Raw genomic sequence first — 17,741 nt, 5'->3', positions numbered from 1 at the left:
TGCTTAATTGTTGATATTCTTAGATTTAAGCTATATGAGAACAACTATATGAAAACTTGATTCATCAAAAGGCTTGGATTGCATGAGAGGGTTAAAAGTTCTGCAAGAACGCAACAAACAAACAGAGAAACAGAAACACAGCTCTCTCTATGAACATATGTTACAGACACACATCAAGCTTGTAATTAAAAAAAAAACACAGCTCTTTCTATGTACATATGTTACAGACACACATCAAACTTGTAATTAAAAAAAAAAAACAGCTCTCTCTATGTACATATGTTACAGACACACATCAAGCTTGTAATTAAATAAAACAGAGCTTCCATGGCATCACTATTCGCTTAAACTATAAGTTAGTCTTCATCTTATTTTTCAAGACTATATACACTATGAGTCTATGATGACAATCAGACATAAGAAGAAGAAGTTTTCTGTAAATTACCCGTACAAACAAGACTTGAGCTCAGAGCTCAGTGTTTAAGGTTGAAGCTTGTGGATGGTAGTGAAGCATCTCATTCCACATCATTTCTCTTATCATCTCCTCTCTCAAATCCTCATCTACATCGAGATCGATAGGAACTTGAGCAGGAGGGTTTGCATTCGGGTCATATAGAGGCGCCATGTATGGATGCTGGAGTGCTTCAGAGACACTAATCCTCTTTGACGGATCAAAAACAAGCATTTTCTGCAGAAGGTCGATGGCCAAAACATGAGCGCCCGGGTAAAGTCTGGATAAAGACATCCCAGGTGAGTACGGAAGTGATCTAATGTATCTTTTAGCTTTCGGGTTATCTATGAACTCAAGATCTTCTTCTCTTTGGCTTCCGAGAATGTTGACAATGAGCTTCAGCTGGTTAAGACATTCCGTTCCTTGGAATATCGGTTTCCTACCAAGAAGCTCGGCGAAAATGCAACCAACAGACCAAACATCAATGGATGTTCCATAGTTGTCACAACAGAGGAGAAGCTCTGGGGCTCGGTACCAACGAGTCACAACATATTCAGTCATGAACTGACCCTTGGTGTTGCTCGCACGCGCTAGTCCAAAATCGCATATCTTTAAATCGCAGTTTGCGTTGACAAGAAGGTTACCAGGTTTCAAATCTCGGTGCAGGATATTGGCTGAATGAATATACTTGAGCCCTCGAAGCAACTACACAAAAAGAACAAAGCAAAGCAAAATTTCAGGAGAAAGCAAAGCTAGAACCAACAGTAAATGAACGGGATCAACCACACACCTGGAACAAGAAGTATTGGCAATGATCGTTACTAAGAACTTGAGAAGACTTGATAATCTGGTGGAGATCAGTGTCCATGAGCTCATAAACAAGATAAACATCCTTGAAGCTCATCTTATGAATTGGCATCATGACATCTTTCAAAGCAATGACATTCTCATGTCGAAGATGGCGTAGAAGCTTGAGCTCCCGAAGAGTCCTCAACGCATCGATCCTATTCTCATAAACATTGTGAATCTTCTTGATAGCAACTTTCTCGTTGGTGTCACTGTTAACAGAGGAGCAGACAACACCGTAAGCTCCACGACCAATAGGCTTGATAGGCATGTACTTAGTGTCGATCTCGAACAGAGTTTGCCACATTGAGAAGTAATGCTTCCCTTCATTCCTTATCCCATTAGGAGGATCAACCAAAGTCGCCATTTTTTGTTTTCCCTCTTCATCACAATTCACACACAATCAAGAAATCAAATTTACACACACAATTAACAAATTATTATACTAACTATTTATCAAAACTTTTCAAGTGATAAGTTACTGTAGATTTCTTGTGTAAACAGATTGGTCTGTTAATAATAGTGAAAAGGAAAAAGATCAAACTTTATCGATTTGGTGAAGGAACATAAACGATCGGAATCAATGGGAAAAAAGTTTACGGGATAAAGCGGGAAGGAAATTCTAACCGGTGATAAGTGACCAACGACGTTCCCCGGAGGTTAGATTTGGCCGGAGAGAGAAACCTGTGGAAGTGAGAGAGATTTGGCCAACGCTCGGACAGTTGACCTGCTACTTGTTCGTTACTAGGTAGTCTTTCCTTATATAATTTGGGCTTAAGTTGAGCCCAATTAATATTGGCAAACAGATTCACGTCTCTATCTTCTAAAATCAATTTCGGTATTTTTTAGTAACTGATCACCAAAGTAGCATCATTTGTGAATATGTGTTCTACGAAGATTTATAAAAATTGAAAATGAAGAAAAGTATTTTAAAGTAAAATATATCATAAATGTAAACAATGACACATGACTAAAATATTGCATCACCAATTCACCATCTTCTTTTGCTTTAACTTTACGTTTCCATCACACATCTTTTCATTTTGCTAAAATTAGCATCTAGAGGAAAATAAACTACAAAAGATTTAAAAGTTTTCATTAAGTCAGATTATTAATATAAGAGAGGAGGCCCATGCAGACAGAAAGGGAAAGCCCATAAATCTAAGCAGTGGCAAAAATGTTAGAAACTGTATAAAATGATACTAATAAATTGGTTGGAGTCTATTATAGTAGCAAATAAAAATAACGTTAGGTATTTTTGATTAAATAAAAGATGTTAGGTATCATTATGATCACTCATTCTCTTCAACCAATTATGTCAATACTACAGCTCATCAAAAGCCTTTATGGTAAAGCATGTTTCAGATATTTTCATTATTCATATACACACTACACAACATATAGTATTAAAGAAAATAAATAGTGTATAGATATTTAGAGATTTCCAACTAATTCAACATAACCAATACAGCTTTTAATCATTATCTAAAACCAGACAAAGATTCTTTCCAGTTGGTTTTCCCTGTTCTATTTCCTTACAAACAGTTATTGACTATTGAGCATTGCCTTCACTGTTGAGAAAAATTTGTGTAAATCTTACGCACTGTCAAGCAACTGCATGCATTCTCTAAATAATTACCTGACTCTAGATATAAAAGAACTGAATTAATGTAAAAAAAATATAAGCAAAATATCTAGGAGACAGATATTGACGGGTTACTTCAAGTTTGGACAAAAATAATTAAGAACACAAAAAATGCCGTTGAAACCTTTTCTTTTTGTAGTACAGTTTTTAGTTTTGTTGCTAACGTTCAAATTATTTATTTATTCATCGCTTATCTTGTTTTGTGGATTAGACAACCACGAAAAACAATGCTAGGGTTGTCAGAAACACCAAATATTCGAATTTGCATCCAAAATTCGATACTCATCTTGAACTTTTTTGTTTGTGACATTTTATTAAAAATTTCAATTTTTCCTAAAAGAATTTTACTTTAAATATTTAAAAAGAAGAAGCATGTTCATTTTTCAATATATCTGGTCCCCATATTAAAACAAGCAACAATAATTGACAATCTCTTTCTTTCATCTTCATCTTATTCTTCTTTATCTCTCTCTCTCTCTCAAGACTATTGAGCTTCTTTCTTTTTTCCTGAGTCTTTTAGTCTGATCTCTTACAAGAATGGCGTTCGCAGGAACAACCCAGAAATGCATGGCATGTGACAAAACAGTTTATCTTGTCGACAAGTTAACCGCCGATAACCGGGTCTACCACAAAGCTTGTTTCCGATGTCACCATTGCAAAGGAACTCTCAAGGTTTGATCTTTGATTCTAGTTTGTGATGATTTCTCATTAATCCAGAAGTAGATCTAGTAGATATATATGTAGATGAAGAAGTCCAATCAATTAAGTAGAAATCTTTGAATTTTTGGCTATGGAAACTGATTGGTCTAAAGATTTGACTGTTCTGTTTCTTCTTCTTCTTCTTCTTCTTCTTGATGAGTCAGCTTAGCAATTACAACTCCTTTGAAGGAGTTCTCTACTGCAGACCACATTTCGATCAAAACTTCAAGAGAACTGGAAGTCTTGAGAAAAGCTTCGAAGGTAAATTACCAAAAACAGATCAAAATGTGAAAAGCTTTGTGAGTGGGGATTTCAAATTTGGAATTATCTATCTAAAGTTTGATTCATATATATGTACAGGGACACCAAAGATTGGGAAACCTGATAGGCCTTTGGAGGGAGAGGTACTTTCGGACAGCAGAACAAAACCCTTTTTCTGTTTTTGAGGTTCTTGAATTTTTTTAACATTTAACATGAGAGAAGTTTAACAGAGACCTGCTGGAACCAAAGTTTCGAATATGTTTGGTGGAACACGAGAGAAATGCGTTGGTTGCGACAAAACCGTGTATCCAATTGAGAAGGTATCCAATCTCAAATCTTTCCTGATCAGAATCAAGTTGTGTCAAAGAAGATTGTTAGATTGTTTCCATAACGAATCTGATCTGTTCTTGGCTTAAACCAGAGCTGAAACATTGCTTATAATGTGGACTTTGTGTAGGTATCGGTGAATGGAACATTGTACCACAAGAGCTGCTTCAAGTGTACACATGGAGGCTGCACGATAAGCCCTTCGAATTACATAGCTCACGAGGGTAAGCTATATTGCAAGCATCATCATATTCAGCTGATCAAGGAGAAAGGAAACTTGAGCCAGCTCGAAGGAGGAGGAGAGAATGCCGCCAAGGACAAAGTCGTCGCTGCTTAAAGAAACAATTCAATCTCTCTGGGATGATTTTGACTATCGAAGAATCAAAAGAGTCACTACTTCTCCATCGATCGATAACATATATTGGTTTTGTTTCTTCCTACGTTTGTGTTTTTCTTTTTGGTCTTTAATATGTTTTTTTTTTTTTGGGACCTTTGTTCACTCTTTTATTGGGTTTCTTGAAATGAAACTAGAGAAACAAAGAAATAATGGATGTTTGCTTATGAGATATATATGTATTACGTTCATATGATATAAATTAATTTTCGTGAAGTTTAAGCTTCAGCTAAATGATCGATTCAATTGCTACCATCGTTGATTCAGGTTATTGATAATTTGTTACTCTTGGCAGAGAGGATGATGAAGTCGCGTGAAGATAGAGGATGGAGATGTAAACATATTGGGCTAATTCCTTACAAATGTTAACATAGATTAAAAACATAAAATAAAACAAACAAATAAGGGTAACAAACCGAAACAAGAGAGACAACCCATAACATTAATAGGCCCAACGACCAAACCCATGAGTCCCAACTCGGAGGAGACCAATCGACGAAAACCCCTACACAAGAGGCGCACTAACACAGAAAACAACCCTTTGCCGAAACTCAATCGGAGAAGGCTAACAAAAATTTTGCAAAGTACTTCGTGAACTTGAATTTGTAAAAACAAAACATATTGATTCATGGATTTTTTGTTTTAATGTTATTGTCTTCAAGGAAAAATCGGGAAAATAATGGCTACTATAGATATAATACAATGATATGAAATTAATTACAAGTAGAAAGTAGACATACTTATTAGCCCTATTGTAAATCTACCAAAATGATTTAAATCAATGGTATTATGTGTTAATTCATAATATTAACAGATTTTTATCTCAGGAATTGTTGAACAAACACTAATTACTTTTGGTCAATGCTAATTGATTAATCTACCATAAAACTCTTTCCCCAAAAATTTTGGTCAATGGTCTTGAATTAATTGAAAAATGTTTTGTTCCTCCTCCAGCCTTATATATTAAAGGGTTATCTTCCATGCTTCAAAATCAATAACTCTCTCGTCTCTCTCTATTGTTGATTCAAATGGAAGTGATATGGATGTTCTTAATGTGTTGCATCTTTGGTAACATAATTATAAATCATAACAATGACTTTGTTGAAGCTAAGAGCCTTTCTAAAGTTGAAGATTTAGAAATCGAGAAGAGACTAAGGACTATCAACAAACCTGCTGTCAAGATCATCAAGGTTTTAATATATCTTCATAACCATGTTACTGTTCTCTATATATTATACAATTAAGTAATAAATGTTAACTTCTTTATATATTGCTGTAATGATAGAGTATAGATGGAGAAAGATACGGATGTGTGGATTTCTTCAAGCAACCAGCATTTGATCACCCTTCAATGAAGAATCACACATACCATTACAAGGTATATATAATTTCATATATCAGTTCTATATACTTATATTCTTTTAGAAACATTAAAAGAAAACTACAGTAATATATTTATGGTGTTCGACATGTTTTAGATGCGCCCAATATGGAAAAGAATGAGAGAAAGAAAGACAAATAATACCAATTTTGGTTACCTATGGGAGAATGGTGTGGGTTGTCCCATTGGTACCGTCCCCATACAAAGAGTCACCAAAGAAGATCTTTTGAGATTCGACTCATTTGGCGATAATCATAAACCTCGTGGCTCTTGGAATTTTACCACTGATGATACTAATAGTGACAACCAACATCATGTACGTTGCTTCTTTTAATTAATAATGTTTTGATATATTTATACTGATTACTGATAATAAGAATTGGTTATTGAATGAAATTGAACGCTATTAGTTTGCGGTGGCTAGGACGGTTGGCCAAGACAAGAGGTTCAATGGAGCAACGATGGAACTTTGTTTAACCGCTCCTAAGGTTAGGCCAAACCAATTCAGTGCTTCTCGACTTCACATTCAGATTGGAAGTGATTTCCTCCAAACCGGTTTTACTGTAAGTTATTTGATTTAATTTGTTTGCCATCTACAACTTGCACTAGATAAAAGCACCTGTCAACGAGCTCTAGTTACTTAATTTATTTTAGTAACTAACAAAATATGTATTATATTGTTTCATGAACACATATTATATGTACTAATTCAGGTAAATCCAACATTGTACAAGGACGACCAACCTCGGACTTTCGTCTATACAAATGTGAGTCACGCATATCATGCTAGTAAATTTTTTCTTTAATTTTTATATTTTGTATACATGTTAGTAAGAAAATGTATATATTGATGGAACAGTCAGGTGGAAAATCATGTTACAATAATGACTGCGACGTAGGAATGATACTCGTTCGTCAAGATTTTCATCTTGGTATGGCATTATTGCCAGTGTCTGTTCGTGGTGCTAAGACAACTCATTATGCAATCTTCGGTCTAATCAAGGTTTAAATAATTAGGAGTATGACACAGCATTCACAATTTTATGCATACATATTTGTGTGTTTCTTAAACTAATGAAAAAATTCACCTATTATTTTCGGGTAACAGGACCAAATAAATGGAAATTGGTGGTTGCAATTTGGTAATGCTGCAGAGGAAGTTGGATTTTGGCCGTCGAGTAGATTTCATCAAAGCTCTGGAAATTTGGTGGAGTGGGGTGGAGAAGCGTATAGTGCATCACAGCCGAGTCCTCAAATGGGATATGGATATTTTCTTGATGCTAGTATGCGCTACGATGCATATATCAAACGGATATCTGTAATCGACGGTTTTAATAACATTGACCGCAAAGTGGCATATACCGAAAAATTCGTGGACGATACTCGTGGCTACCAAGTTGTAGACGACTATAATATTCCCGCATACCCAGAAGCCGGTCATATAATCTTTTACGGTGGTCCGGGGAATATCTAAATATGATTAATTACATCTCTGTGGAATAAAAATTAATAAAACATTACATTGACTTGATTATACAATAAATATCGTCATCATGCGTTTCTTTTGGATTTTAAGATTATAAATGTTTGTACTAAAAGAAATATTTCGAACTAGATCCTCGTTGATTATAATTGATTCCTGGAAACAAAACAAGGTAAAAATAGGGTGAACAATCTAAAATTGCTTAGTGACTTTGGTAACACTCACCAAGTTATAAGTGTGAATATTTTGTTGTCTACGTTTTTTGTTTACTATTCTTTTTCTTCTCCATTTTGTTATATCTTGAATTTTATTTAAAATTCAGTCACAAAAACGAATTAATTACTTAGATGTTATAGAAAAGTATGAATATTACTAGAATATCATACATCTTTTAAAAGTTACTCATATATTTTGAGTATTTGTGTAATTATAATTAACACCTTTGATTAGCTAATATTATTTAATTTGTTTTTAATTAAGAAATAAATAAAAAATAATTCACATCAATAATCCACGTTAAAACCGAAAATAATTAAAATCTTTCAATTTCCCAATATTTTTAGAAAATATAATTGGAACCAATTGTAAAAATGTAAGAATATTTAACTAATAAGAGATGTACTCGACGAGTTAAAAATTTCATAATAAAAATTTATAATTTAAAAACAAGGTAAAAATAAAAATAGTATTTTTGTGAGATAAATCATATATATGAAAGTTGACCAATTCTCTCCATATGATTGACACATCATCACTTTAACATTTGCCATGTGTCCACTGAATAATTAATGTAAGCTCTTCAACTTTTAATTTATAGATTAATGATATATTTATTATTTAATTTTACATATTTAATTGTACTAATACTAAATTTATTTTGTTATTAAATGTTTTTCAATAAAATAATTTGATTGGTTTTCTCATACTCAAAAGATTTTTTTCTGTAATCTTAACTCAAATTATGAGTGTATAGTAGTCATGGATTAATTAATAGTTTGAATAGTTTGCATATTGTTATATATCTATATAATAAATCGCCGAGGGTGAAGAGTATGTAAGAAGTTTAATCATCAAATTCTTAGGTTTCGAGAATCCCAATATTACCCTCTATTTAATTAGTTTAAGACGAACATTGTTTATGAATTGTGTGTATAATGCATTGTTGAGAATGTTGTTAGAAAAAATATATTTTAATACTAAGAATAATTACTTATTATATAAGTAAATGATTAGATAATTAAAAATTATATTTAAATTAAACGATACAAAAAATTTGAAAATACCGCAGCATAGCGCGGGTGATTAACTAGTGTTACTAATAAATATAGAAGAACGGTTTTATAAAATATGTTTTGGAACACATAAAATATAGGAATGGGCCGAATGGCCTTGTGTGTGGAGAAAACATTTGTTACTATAGTGACGAAAAAGAAAATACTCCCGTGAAGAAATTTAACAGCTTGTGTTACTTACTTACTTGTTTAGCACTTTGGTTCTCCATTCAAATATCTGAACCAATAATAATAGACCAAAAAAGAACCAAAATCCTTTTTGTACCTGCTTTGTCTGTTTTATAATGTCCATGGCTAAGCCCAATTTTTGTCGGGAAGGCCCATTATCAATATATATTAATTTGAAGGAAAAAACTAAAAAGGGATTTAAAAAAGAGAGAACCAAATCGAATTTCTAAAACACTCAATGGATCCTAGAATCCTTGAACCGAACTATCCAACACCGCAGAGAACAACACAAAGCGAATCAAATACCCAGGAATTAAGAGCGAACCGGAGAAAACCAGCATCAAATGTCAAAACCTTTCTTTTTCTTTATTTTACTACCTCTTGTGCTCTATTTCCAGCTCGAGCAGGCAATTTGTATTGGTCATCATATAGGTTTGAATTTTAATGAATTGGTCAACCCTGAAGTCAACGAGATATTTCGTTTTGTGAATTGTGGTTAAACAAAATTTTGATTTTGAGATTAAAATTGTAGTAGAAGTTTAGGAAATAGTGTAGACTTACTTCTTCATGGCGAAAAAGGTATGACAAAAACCATAAGAACCATCGTGCCGTCTTTGGCTTGAGATATTACACTACATGCCGTTTTGTGTACAAAAAAAGCAATGTTACAATTCCGACGAATCTGTGTGTCTTGAGAGCAGAGAGAGTCCAAAGCATCACTATCGTGCTTCTTTCGGCAACCGTGTCTGAGACAGTGAGACTCCGAGGAAAACTGAAGGGGAAATAGATAGAGCGAGAGACATGGAGAGCAGCGAGGAAGACGACGAGTACCCATTTATAGAAAGCATCACTCCTCAGTCAAAGATCGATTCCGTTCACCAGTCTCTCACCGAAAAGGTCTCTCCTTTTCTTTTTTCTGAGTTGTTTCCTTCTCTGAACTGATTCATTGCACTCGGATATAGTTTATCTCAAATGGGTTCTTTCGAATTAATCTGGATTAAGAATCAGTAGCCCTCGAATTTTACGTCTTGGATTGAAATTGTTGAACCTACGATTGTTCATGATTACTTCTCCTGTTGGTCCATGGGTTTATGCTCGTTGATCTGGTAATGTTGAACAATGCAGGGGATTAGAAAGCTTTGCTGTGAGCTTATGGATTTAAAGGATGCTGTGGAAAATATGTGCGGTGATATGCGTACCAAGTACCTTGCTTTCTTAAGGTAATGTATAAAAGCTACTAACTTCTCTTTGTTATTTCATTTGCGAGTTTTGAATCTGCAATTCCGGATTCAAAGGTTACGTCATGTTTCTTTGTATCCGTTGTGCTAGTTTCTGAGATTCATTTCTTTATGCTTGGTTTGTGTAGAATATCTGAAGAAGCGGTGGAGATGGAGCATGAGTTGGTTGAGCTACGGAAACATATTTCTTCTCAGGGGATTCTTGTGCAGGATCTGATGGCTGGAGTTTGCCGTGAGATGGATGATTGGAATCGATTACCTGGTGATGTACATGACGCTGAAGTCGAAGAGGACCCCTTGCCTAATGAAGTAACCGATCCAAAGTCTGAGTTCCTGGAGAAAATTGACCTTCTTTTGGCTGAACATAAAGTGGATGAAGCACTGGAGGCAATGGATGCTGAGGAAAGAAGCAGTCCAGATCTTAAAGGATCAGTCGAGATGTCTTCTTACAAGTCTGCCTTTATGGAAAGAAAGGCGGTTCTTGAGGATCAGCTCCTTAGGATCGCTAAACAACCCTCGATTTGTGTAGCTGAATTGAAGCATGCATTGATTGGGTTAATCAGACTTGGAAAAGGACCTTCAGCTCACCAATTGCTTCTAAAGTTTTACGCCACAAGCCTCCGCAGAAGAATCGAGGCCTTTCTCCCTTCATGTTTGACTTGCCCAAACACGTTTCCTGCTACTCTCTCTAAGCTTGTTTTCTCTAACATCTCAGTGGCTACAAAAGAATCCGCAGCCATGTTTGGTGACGATGATAATCCCGCATATTCCAACAAAGTTGTTCAATGGGCAGAGAGGGAAGTTGAATATTTGGTGCGGTTGGTTAAAGAAAACGCTTCTCCTTCCGAAACAGCTTCTGCATTGCGGGCAGCCAGTATATGTCTTCAAGATTGTCTTAACTATTGCAAAGTGTTGGAACCACAAGGCTTATTTCTGTCTAAGCTATTTTTGGTGCTGTTCCGACCTTATGTTGAAGAAGTGTTGGAGTTGAATTTTAGACGGGCTCGAAGGGTTATCTTTGACTTGAATGAAACTGATGAGGGCTTGGAATCACCCTCTGACTTTGTGACAATATTATCTGAATTCGCTATCGCTTCAGATACTATGATGACTGATTGTAGCATTCGATTCATGCAAATTGTGCAAGTAAGTTGATTTTGAACACTGATCTTACTATTTTCTTTGATTCTGTTGGCATAAATTTATAGAAGCTTTATTTGTTCTTTCAGGACATACTTGAGCAGTTAACACACCTAGTTGTGTTACACTTTGGTGAGAGTGTACTAACGAGGATATTGCAACTATATGATAAATACATCGACTTTCTGATCAAAGCCTTGCCTGGCCATTCAGATGAGGATGGTCTACCTGAGCTCCAAGATAATACCGTACTCGCTAGAGCTGAGACAGATTCTGAGCAGCTTGCGCTTCTTGGAGCTGCGTTTACAATACTTGACGAACTTTTACCAAGATCACTTGTTAAAGTCTGGAAACTCCAGATTGAAAATGGCGGAGGAGAAGGTGAGAATAGTGCCGCTCTAAACAGTAGTGCTGCACCGGAACTGAAAGAATGGAAACGCCATATGGTTCAAGCATTTGACAAACTCAGAAACTACTTCTGTCTGCAGTTTGTCTTGAGCTTCATCTACTCTAGGGAAGGACTAACGCGATTAGACGCACTCATTTATTTAACCGAAACACCAGATGACTTGCATCTGCCGTCTTTACCGTTTCAGGTCTCGCCCTCTTCTTTGATCTAGTTTTATAGTTCCCAGTTTATAAGTTTTAGCACACAGAATCATCTGTGTCTGTTCTTATGCAGGCATTGTTTTCTAAGCTACAACAGTTGGCCATAATTGCTGGGGATGTTCTGCTTGGTAAAGAGAAGCTGCAAAAGATTCTACTAGCGAGATTAACAGAGACGGTTATAATCTGGCTATCAAACGAGCAGGAGTTTTGGAGTGCATTCGAGGACGAGTCAAATCCACTTCAGCCATCTGGATTGCAACAGGTAGAAACACTCTCTTTCACCACTCTTATATACCTCAGCTATTCTCTGATCTCAGGCTCAGCAGTCAAAGATTGAAAATTTGAAATGGGAAACAATTGAAACTTGATGTTGAAGTTCATTTCTTGAGAAGATTGGGGTTGAAAGTTGAAGTTTTGTTGTCACGTGTTGCAGTTGATCCTCGACATGAACTTCACAGTGGAGATAGCCAGGTTTGCAGGTTATCCATTTAAAGTAGTTCAGAACCATGCATCAGTGGTGATCAATCGAGCCATCAACATATTCTCGGAAAGAGGCATCAACCCACAAAGGTAATTGAAACAACACTCTTTTTGAATTTTCTTCCAACTCGGTCTCAACATAACGAATTACCTAAAAAGTGTATTATTCTCTTTCACCAGCTCACTCCCGAAGACAGAGTGGTTCACAGAAGCCGCCAAGTCAGCTATCAACAGGCTACTCATGGGGTCTGAGGATGCTTCAGAACCGGAAGAATATGAGTGTGAAGAAGAAGAAGAAGACGATCATCACATCGTCCTCCCTGAGATGGATGACGACTCAGATTCCGAAGATACATCTTCACTCTCCACAGTGGACTCGTTCGAGTCATTTGCCTCTGCAAGCATGGCTGACCTAGAGAGTCCATCTTTCACCGATTCTGAGTCTTGACCACTTTCTTTGTAGTTTGTATCCTGTAGTCAAGTCTCTCAAAACTCTCAAGTTAATATATATAAAGTTAACCGAAATCATCTGCAAATTAAATTACTGGTTTAGATTGGTTTAAGTCAATTAGTATAGGCCCATTGTTAGCCCATTAGGGATGAGGCGGTTCTTGAGGGTTTGTCAAGCATAAAATAATTCAGACAAGCCGGTGAAAAAGAAAAGTCGTACGCGACTCTCTCTCTCTATCTTTTATTTCCTTTGGGAGCAAGGCGGTCTATCACTTTCAGTCGCTATATATAATCTTCCTCATCGCTCCATTTTCTCCTACAGTCTCTTTCTCTCTCTCCCTGAGAAAACAAGGGAGACTAATCGGAATCTCCTGCGTATTTGATTCTTCCGGCGATTGTTTCCTTCTTTATACGCTTTCGTATATTCTTGTCAGGTACCAAACTTTTTCCCCCTCTTTGGTTGTGAGCTTCTAATCATTTGTTTTATCGTTCTCTTTGATTCAGCAATATCGAAGCCAAAATTTGTGTGTTGGTTGGTGTTGGTCACCAAAATTTCTTAGATATGATAAAATAGGGCACTTTGATTTTACCCCCTTTTTTAGATCCCAAAGAAGGAGGAATAGTTTAGGCGTCTTGCTATCAATTTTCGATTCGTTTGATTTGGCTTTAGTTAATTTCAACATCGTTGTAGCTGTGTAAGATTTTATTGTTACGTAGATTGGTTTGCTCGTATTTTCGTGTGTGGTGAATTTATCTGGGCCATCAATGTTTGACATTGCTAGAATCTGAATGTTTCTCATTTGCTTTTCTTTTTGTACAGAAGCACCATTGCTCCAACAGTGACGGGTACAGGATCTAGTTCTGTGTTTGTGGAGTCAAGGCAGAATATGAGCTTTCAAGTCAGGCGAGATAGGAGCGATGATAGGTCTCATCGATTCAATCATCAGCAAACGTGGATTCCTAGAAACTCATCTACCTCGAGCGTGGTGGTAAATGAGCCTTTGCTTCCTCCTAATACAGATAGAAATTCTGAAACCCTTGATGCTGGTTCTGCATCCCGTCCTGTTTATCTGCAAAGGCAGCATAACGCTTCTGGTCCTCCGTCCTATAACCACCACCAAAGGAGTAGTAACATTGGTCCACCTCCACCTAATCAACATAGAAGATATAATGCGCCTGATAACCAGCATCAAAGGAGTGATAACATTGGTCCACCTCAACCTAATCAACATAGAAGATATAATGCGCCTGATAACCAGCATCAAAGGAGTGATAACAGTGGTCCACCTCAACCTTATCGACATAGAAGAAATAATGCTCCTGAGAACCAGCACCAAAGGAGTGATAACATTGGTCCACCTCCACCTAATCGACAAAGAAGGAATAATGCTTCTGGAACTCTGCCAGATAATCGCCAAAGAGTTGCATCTAGGACGCGGCCTGTGAATCAGGGGAAAAGGGTAGCGAAGGAGGAGAATGTTGTGTTGACAGACCCAAACTTGCCTCAACTTGTTCAAGAGTTACAGGAGAAGCTTGTCAAGAGTTCTATTGAGTGTATGATTTGTTATGACAAGGTTGGGAGGTCTGCCAATATCTGGTCATGCTCCAGCTGTTATTCCATCTTCCATATCAACTGTATCAAGAGGTGGGCTCGAGCACCAACTTCAGTTGATTTGCTAGCTGAGAAAAACCAAGGTGATAACTGGAGATGTCCAGGTTGCCAATCTGTACAGTTGACATCATCTAAAGAGATTTCCTATCGGTGCTTTTGTGGAAAGAGAAGAGATCCACCGTCTGACCCATATCTCACTCCACACTCATGCGGGGAACCATGTGGGAAACCGCTGGAGAAAGAGTTTGCACCTGCTGAGACGACTGAAGAGGATCTTTGTCCTCATGTATGTGTTTTGCAGTGTCATCCTGGTCCATGTCCTCCCTGTAAAGCCTTTGCTCCACCTCGTAGCTGTCCTTGTGGGAAAAAGATGGTTACTACTAGATGCTCCGAGCGGAGATCTGATCTTGTTTGTGGGCAGCGTTGCGATAAGCTTCTTAGTTGCGGGCGTCATCAATGTGAAAGGACATGTCATGTTGGCCCTTGTGATCCTTGTCAGGTACTGGTAAATGCCACATGTTTCTGCAAGAAAAAAGTGGAGACTGTCATTTGCGGTGATATGAATGTGAAGGGGGAATTGAAAGCAGAAGATGGTGTCTATTCATGCAGTTTTAACTGTGGGAAGCCTCTTGGATGTGGTAATCATTTCTGTTCCGAGGTATGCCATCCTGGACCTTGCGGGGACTGTGACTTACTGCCCAGTAGAGTTAAGACATGCTATTGTGGGAATACGCGTTTAGAAGAACAGATCAGGCAGAGTTGCTTGGACCCAATTCCTTCTTGTTCAAATGTATGTAGGAAGCTTCTTCCTTGTAGGTTACATACTTGCAATGAGATGTGCCATGCAGGTGATTGCCCGCCTTGTTTAGTCCAAGTTAACCAGAAATGCCGGTGTGGGTCAACATCCAGGGCTGTGGAATGCTACATAACAACTTCCTCAGAGGCAGAGAAGTTTGTGTGCGCTAAGCCATGTGGACGTAAGAAGAACTGTGGGAGACATAGATGTAGCGAGCGTTGCTGCCCTCTCTTGAACGGGAAGAAGAATGATTTATCTGGCGATTGGGACCCACATGTCTGCCAAATACCTTGTCAGAAGAAGCTAAGGTGTGGGCAGCATTCCTGTGAATCTTTATGTCACAGTGGACATTGCCCTCCTTGTCTCGAGATGATCTTCACTGATCTTACATGTGCTTGTGGAAGAACTTCGATTCCTCCTCCACTATCATGTGGGACACCTGTTCCTAGCTGTCAGCTTCCATGCCCGATTCCTCAGCCTTGTGGCCATTCTGATACGCATGGATGCCATTTTGGAGATTGTCCTCCTTGTTCTACCCCTGTGGAAAAGAAGTGCGTTGGTGGTCATGTGGTTCTCAGAAACATACCCTGTGGGTTGAAAGACATTAGATGTACCAAGATTTGTGGAAAGACGAGGCGTTGTGGCATGCATGCTTGTGCCAGAACTTGTCACCCGGAGCCTTGTGACAGCTTCAATGAATCTGAAGCAGGTATGCGTGTTACGTGTAGACAGAAATGTGGTGCTCCTAGAACAGATTGCAGACACACTTGTGCAGCACTCTGCCATCCTTCTGCGCCTTGCCCTGACCTAAGATGTGAATTTTCAGTCACAATTACTTGTTCATGTGGTCGTATAACCGCTACGGTCCCTTGTGATGCTGGGGGAAGAAGTGCCAACGGTTCTAATGTTTACTGTGCGGCCTATGATGAAGCCTCTGTTTTACAGAAGCTTCCAGCTCCACTTCAGCCTGTTGAATCGAGCGGAAACCGTATCCCCCTCGGGCAGAGAAAGCTTTCGTGTGATGATGAGTGTGCGAAGCTGGAGCGTAAGCGGGTTCTTCAAGATGCATTTGATATAACTCCCCCAAATCTGGAGGCATTACATTTCAGCGAGAATTCTGCTATGACAGAGATTATTTCAGACCTTTATAGGCGTGATCCAAAGTGGGTACTGGCTGTTGAAGAGCGCTGCAAGTTCTTGGTACTTGGGAAAGCAAGAGGAAGCACAAGTGCCCTTAAGGTCCATATCTTCTGCCCGATGCAGAAGGATAAACGAGACACGGTTCGACTTATAGCTGAGAGGTGGAAACTTGGTGTTAGCAACGCAGGGTGGGAGCCAAAACGGTTTACAGTGGTTCACGTAACAGCAAAATCGAAACCGCCAACAAGGATCATTGGAGCTAGGGGTGGTGCTATCTCGATAGGAGGGCCACACCCACCGTTCTATGATTCGCTGGTGGATATGGATCCTGGACTTGTGGTTTCTTTTCTGGATCTTCCGAGAGAGGCGAATATCAGCGCCTTGGTACTGAGATTTGGGGGTGAATGTGAGCTTGTTTGGCTGAATGACAAGAATGCTTTAGCGGTGTTCCACGACCATGCCCGAGCTGCCACTGCCATGAGGAGGCTTGAGCACGGTTCAGTATATCATGGAGCTGTGGTTGTCCAGAGCGGCGGGCAATCTCCATCACTTAATAATGTATGGGGAAAATTACCTGGCAGCTCGGCGTGGGATGTTGACAAAGGAAATCCATGGAGGAGAGCTGTGATTCAGGAGAGTGATGACTCCTGGGGAGCTGAAGATTCCCCCATTGGAGGATCATCTACAGATGCTCAAGCCTCTGCGCTGAGATCAGCAAAGAGCAACTCTCCAATTGTTACCTCGGTTAACCGTTGGAGTGTTTTAGAGCCCAAGAAGGCCAGCACATCCACTTTGGAGCCAATTGCTCAGATAGAAGAGAGCAGTAGTTCAAAAACTACCGGTAAACAACCGGTGGAAGGCTCCGGTGAAGAAGTGGTGGATGACTGGGAGAAGGTATGTGAGTGAGAGCATATACCCAACGACTGTGATTGGTTTTCAACTTCTTTGTGATGTATGAAAACGGCAGATTGTTCAGACGTATATAATGGAGACTGTATGCGTGTGCGTATGCTGTGATGAGTCCATTTCAAAGCTTAGGTGATAGCCAACGACGTGCCGTTTTTGTTTTGGCATCTTTGGCGTGCGTTTGGTTTATTTATGTAGTAACTAAAAAAACATCCCATTGTTCAGTAACTTCAGTTATTGTGAAACGGCATGTTTGTAACGCTTTTTTTTTTCTCTTTTATTCTTGACATAATGATGCAACACTAAGGTTGGTTATTCATTCATTAGTACTCTTTATCTTGAAATCATTTTCTCCTCTGCAATTAACGGTTAGGTGCTGAAATCATTAGGAATAGTGAAAAAAAAACTCTTTTATGTGTCATA

General features: G+C 38.2%; 5 protein-coding genes across 11 annotated transcripts; 4 read left to right on the top strand and 1 right to left on the bottom strand.

Annotated features, from left to right (window-relative positions):
• Positions 1-62: 62 nt before the first annotated feature.
• MPK1 (mitogen-activated protein kinase 1) lies at positions 63-2,161 on the bottom strand. Of its 3 annotated transcripts, NM_001331892.1 has the most exons (4): positions 1,925-2,024; positions 1,242-1,678; positions 282-1,156; positions 63-159 (listed from the first exon to the last, which is right to left on the bottom strand). In NM_001331892.1, the coding sequence occupies exons 2-3, from the start codon at positions 1,662-1,664 to the stop codon at positions 467-469; spliced, it is 1,113 nt and encodes a 370-aa protein (NP_001320530.1). In that variant the 5' UTR covers positions 1,665-1,678; positions 1,925-2,024; the 3' UTR covers positions 63-159; positions 282-466. The 3 variants fall into 3 exon arrangements, with proteins under 3 accessions (NP_001320530.1, NP_172492.1, NP_001031017.1); NM_100895.3 differs by having other exon boundaries at positions 63-1,156; positions 1,925-2,161; NM_001035940.2 differs by having other exon boundaries at positions 63-1,156; positions 1,242-2,023.
• Positions 2,162-3,103: 942 nt separating this feature from the next.
• WLIM1 (GATA type zinc finger transcription factor family protein) lies at positions 3,104-4,860 on the top strand. 2 transcript variants are annotated; one of them, NM_100894.4, is made up of 5 exons: positions 3,104-3,614; positions 3,806-3,902; positions 4,002-4,045; positions 4,133-4,222; positions 4,360-4,853. In NM_100894.4, exons 1-5 carry the CDS (start codon positions 3,480-3,482, stop codon positions 4,564-4,566), a joined length of 573 nt encoding a protein of 190 aa, NP_172491.1. In that variant the 5' UTR covers positions 3,104-3,479; the 3' UTR covers positions 4,567-4,853. The 2 variants fall into 2 exon arrangements, with proteins under 2 accessions (NP_172491.1, NP_001322158.1); NM_001331891.1 differs by having other exon boundaries at positions 3,111-3,902; positions 4,360-4,860.
• A 750-nt stretch (positions 4,861-5,610) lies between these two features.
• AT1G10190 (NEP-interacting protein, putative (DUF239)) lies at positions 5,611-7,557 on the top strand. The gene is made up of 7 exons (NM_100893.4): positions 5,611-5,813; positions 5,909-6,001; positions 6,102-6,320; positions 6,415-6,567; positions 6,718-6,771; positions 6,864-7,007; positions 7,113-7,557. Exons 1-7 carry the CDS (start codon positions 5,652-5,654, stop codon positions 7,476-7,478), a joined length of 1,191 nt encoding a protein of 396 aa, NP_172490.1. The 5' UTR covers positions 5,611-5,651; the 3' UTR covers positions 7,479-7,557.
• Positions 7,558-9,614: 2,057 nt separating this feature from the next.
• Positions 9,615-13,058, top strand: AT1G10180 (LOW protein: exocyst complex component-like protein). The gene is made up of 7 exons (NM_100892.3): positions 9,615-9,844; positions 10,073-10,167; positions 10,314-11,331; positions 11,415-11,921; positions 12,008-12,196; positions 12,368-12,504; positions 12,595-13,058. The coding sequence occupies exons 1-7, from the start codon at positions 9,749-9,751 to the stop codon at positions 12,860-12,862; spliced, it is 2,310 nt and encodes a 769-aa protein (NP_563863.1). The 5' UTR covers positions 9,615-9,748; the 3' UTR covers positions 12,863-13,058.
• Positions 13,055-17,739, top strand: NFXL1 (NF-X-like 1; the record flags this gene model as incomplete). 4 transcript variants are annotated; one of them, NM_001331889.1, is made up of 3 exons in its annotated part: positions 13,086-13,298; positions 13,685-13,997; positions 14,214-17,739. In NM_001331889.1, the coding sequence occupies 2 exons, from the start codon at positions 13,752-13,754 to the stop codon at positions 17,316-17,318; spliced, it is 3,351 nt and encodes a 1,116-aa protein (NP_001323075.1). In that variant the 3' UTR covers positions 17,319-17,739. The 4 variants fall into 4 exon arrangements, with proteins under 4 accessions (NP_001318968.1, NP_001323075.1, NP_001323074.1 ...); NM_001331890.1 differs by having other exon boundaries at positions 13,159-13,298; positions 13,685-17,306; positions 17,380-17,648; NM_001331888.1 differs by having other exon boundaries at positions 13,055-13,298; positions 13,685-17,648.
• Between the last annotated feature and the right edge of the window lie 2 nt (positions 17,740-17,741).

This window comes from Arabidopsis thaliana, assembly GCF_000001735.4.
Source record: "Arabidopsis thaliana chromosome 1 sequence".
Classification (NCBI taxonomy): domain Eukaryota; kingdom Viridiplantae; phylum Streptophyta; class Magnoliopsida; order Brassicales; family Brassicaceae; genus Arabidopsis; species Arabidopsis thaliana.
The sequence above is the reverse complement of the archived record's forward strand: the minus strand, read 5'-3'. Positions and strand labels throughout refer to the sequence as shown.

Coding starts and splice junctions, on each gene's coding strand:
- AT1G10190 (NM_100893.4), top strand. CDS start 5,652: ATGGAAGTGATATGGATGTTCTTAATGTGTTGCATCTTTGGTAACATA. Junction 5,814..5,908: donor CTGCTGTCAAGATCATCAAG/GTTTTAATATAT, acceptor CTGTAATGATAG/AGTATAGATGGAGAAAGATA. Junction 7,008..7,112: donor CAATCTTCGGTCTAATCAAG/GTTTAAATAATT, acceptor TTCGGGTAACAG/GACCAAATAAATGGAAATTG.
- MPK1 (NM_100895.3), bottom strand. CDS start 1,664: ATGGCGACTTTGGTTGATCCTCCTAATGGGATAAGGAATGAAGGGAAG. Junction 1,157..1,241: donor GCCAATACTTCTTGTTCCAG/GTGTGTGGTTGA, acceptor CTTTTTGTGTAG/TTGCTTCGAGGGCTCAAGTA.
- WLIM1 (NM_100894.4), top strand. CDS start 3,480: ATGGCGTTCGCAGGAACAACCCAGAAATGCATGGCATGTGACAAAACA. Junction 4,046..4,132: donor ATAGGCCTTTGGAGGGAGAG/GTACTTTCGGAC, acceptor GAAGTTTAACAG/AGACCTGCTGGAACCAAAGT. Junction 4,223..4,359: donor CCGTGTATCCAATTGAGAAG/GTATCCAATCTC, acceptor GACTTTGTGTAG/GTATCGGTGAATGGAACATT.
- AT1G10180 (NM_100892.3), top strand. CDS start 9,749: ATGGAGAGCAGCGAGGAAGACGACGAGTACCCATTTATAGAAAGCATC. Junction 9,845..10,072: donor ACCAGTCTCTCACCGAAAAG/GTCTCTCCTTTT, acceptor TGAACAATGCAG/GGGATTAGAAAGCTTTGCTG. Junction 12,197..12,367: donor AGCCATCTGGATTGCAACAG/GTAGAAACACTC, acceptor CACGTGTTGCAG/TTGATCCTCGACATGAACTT.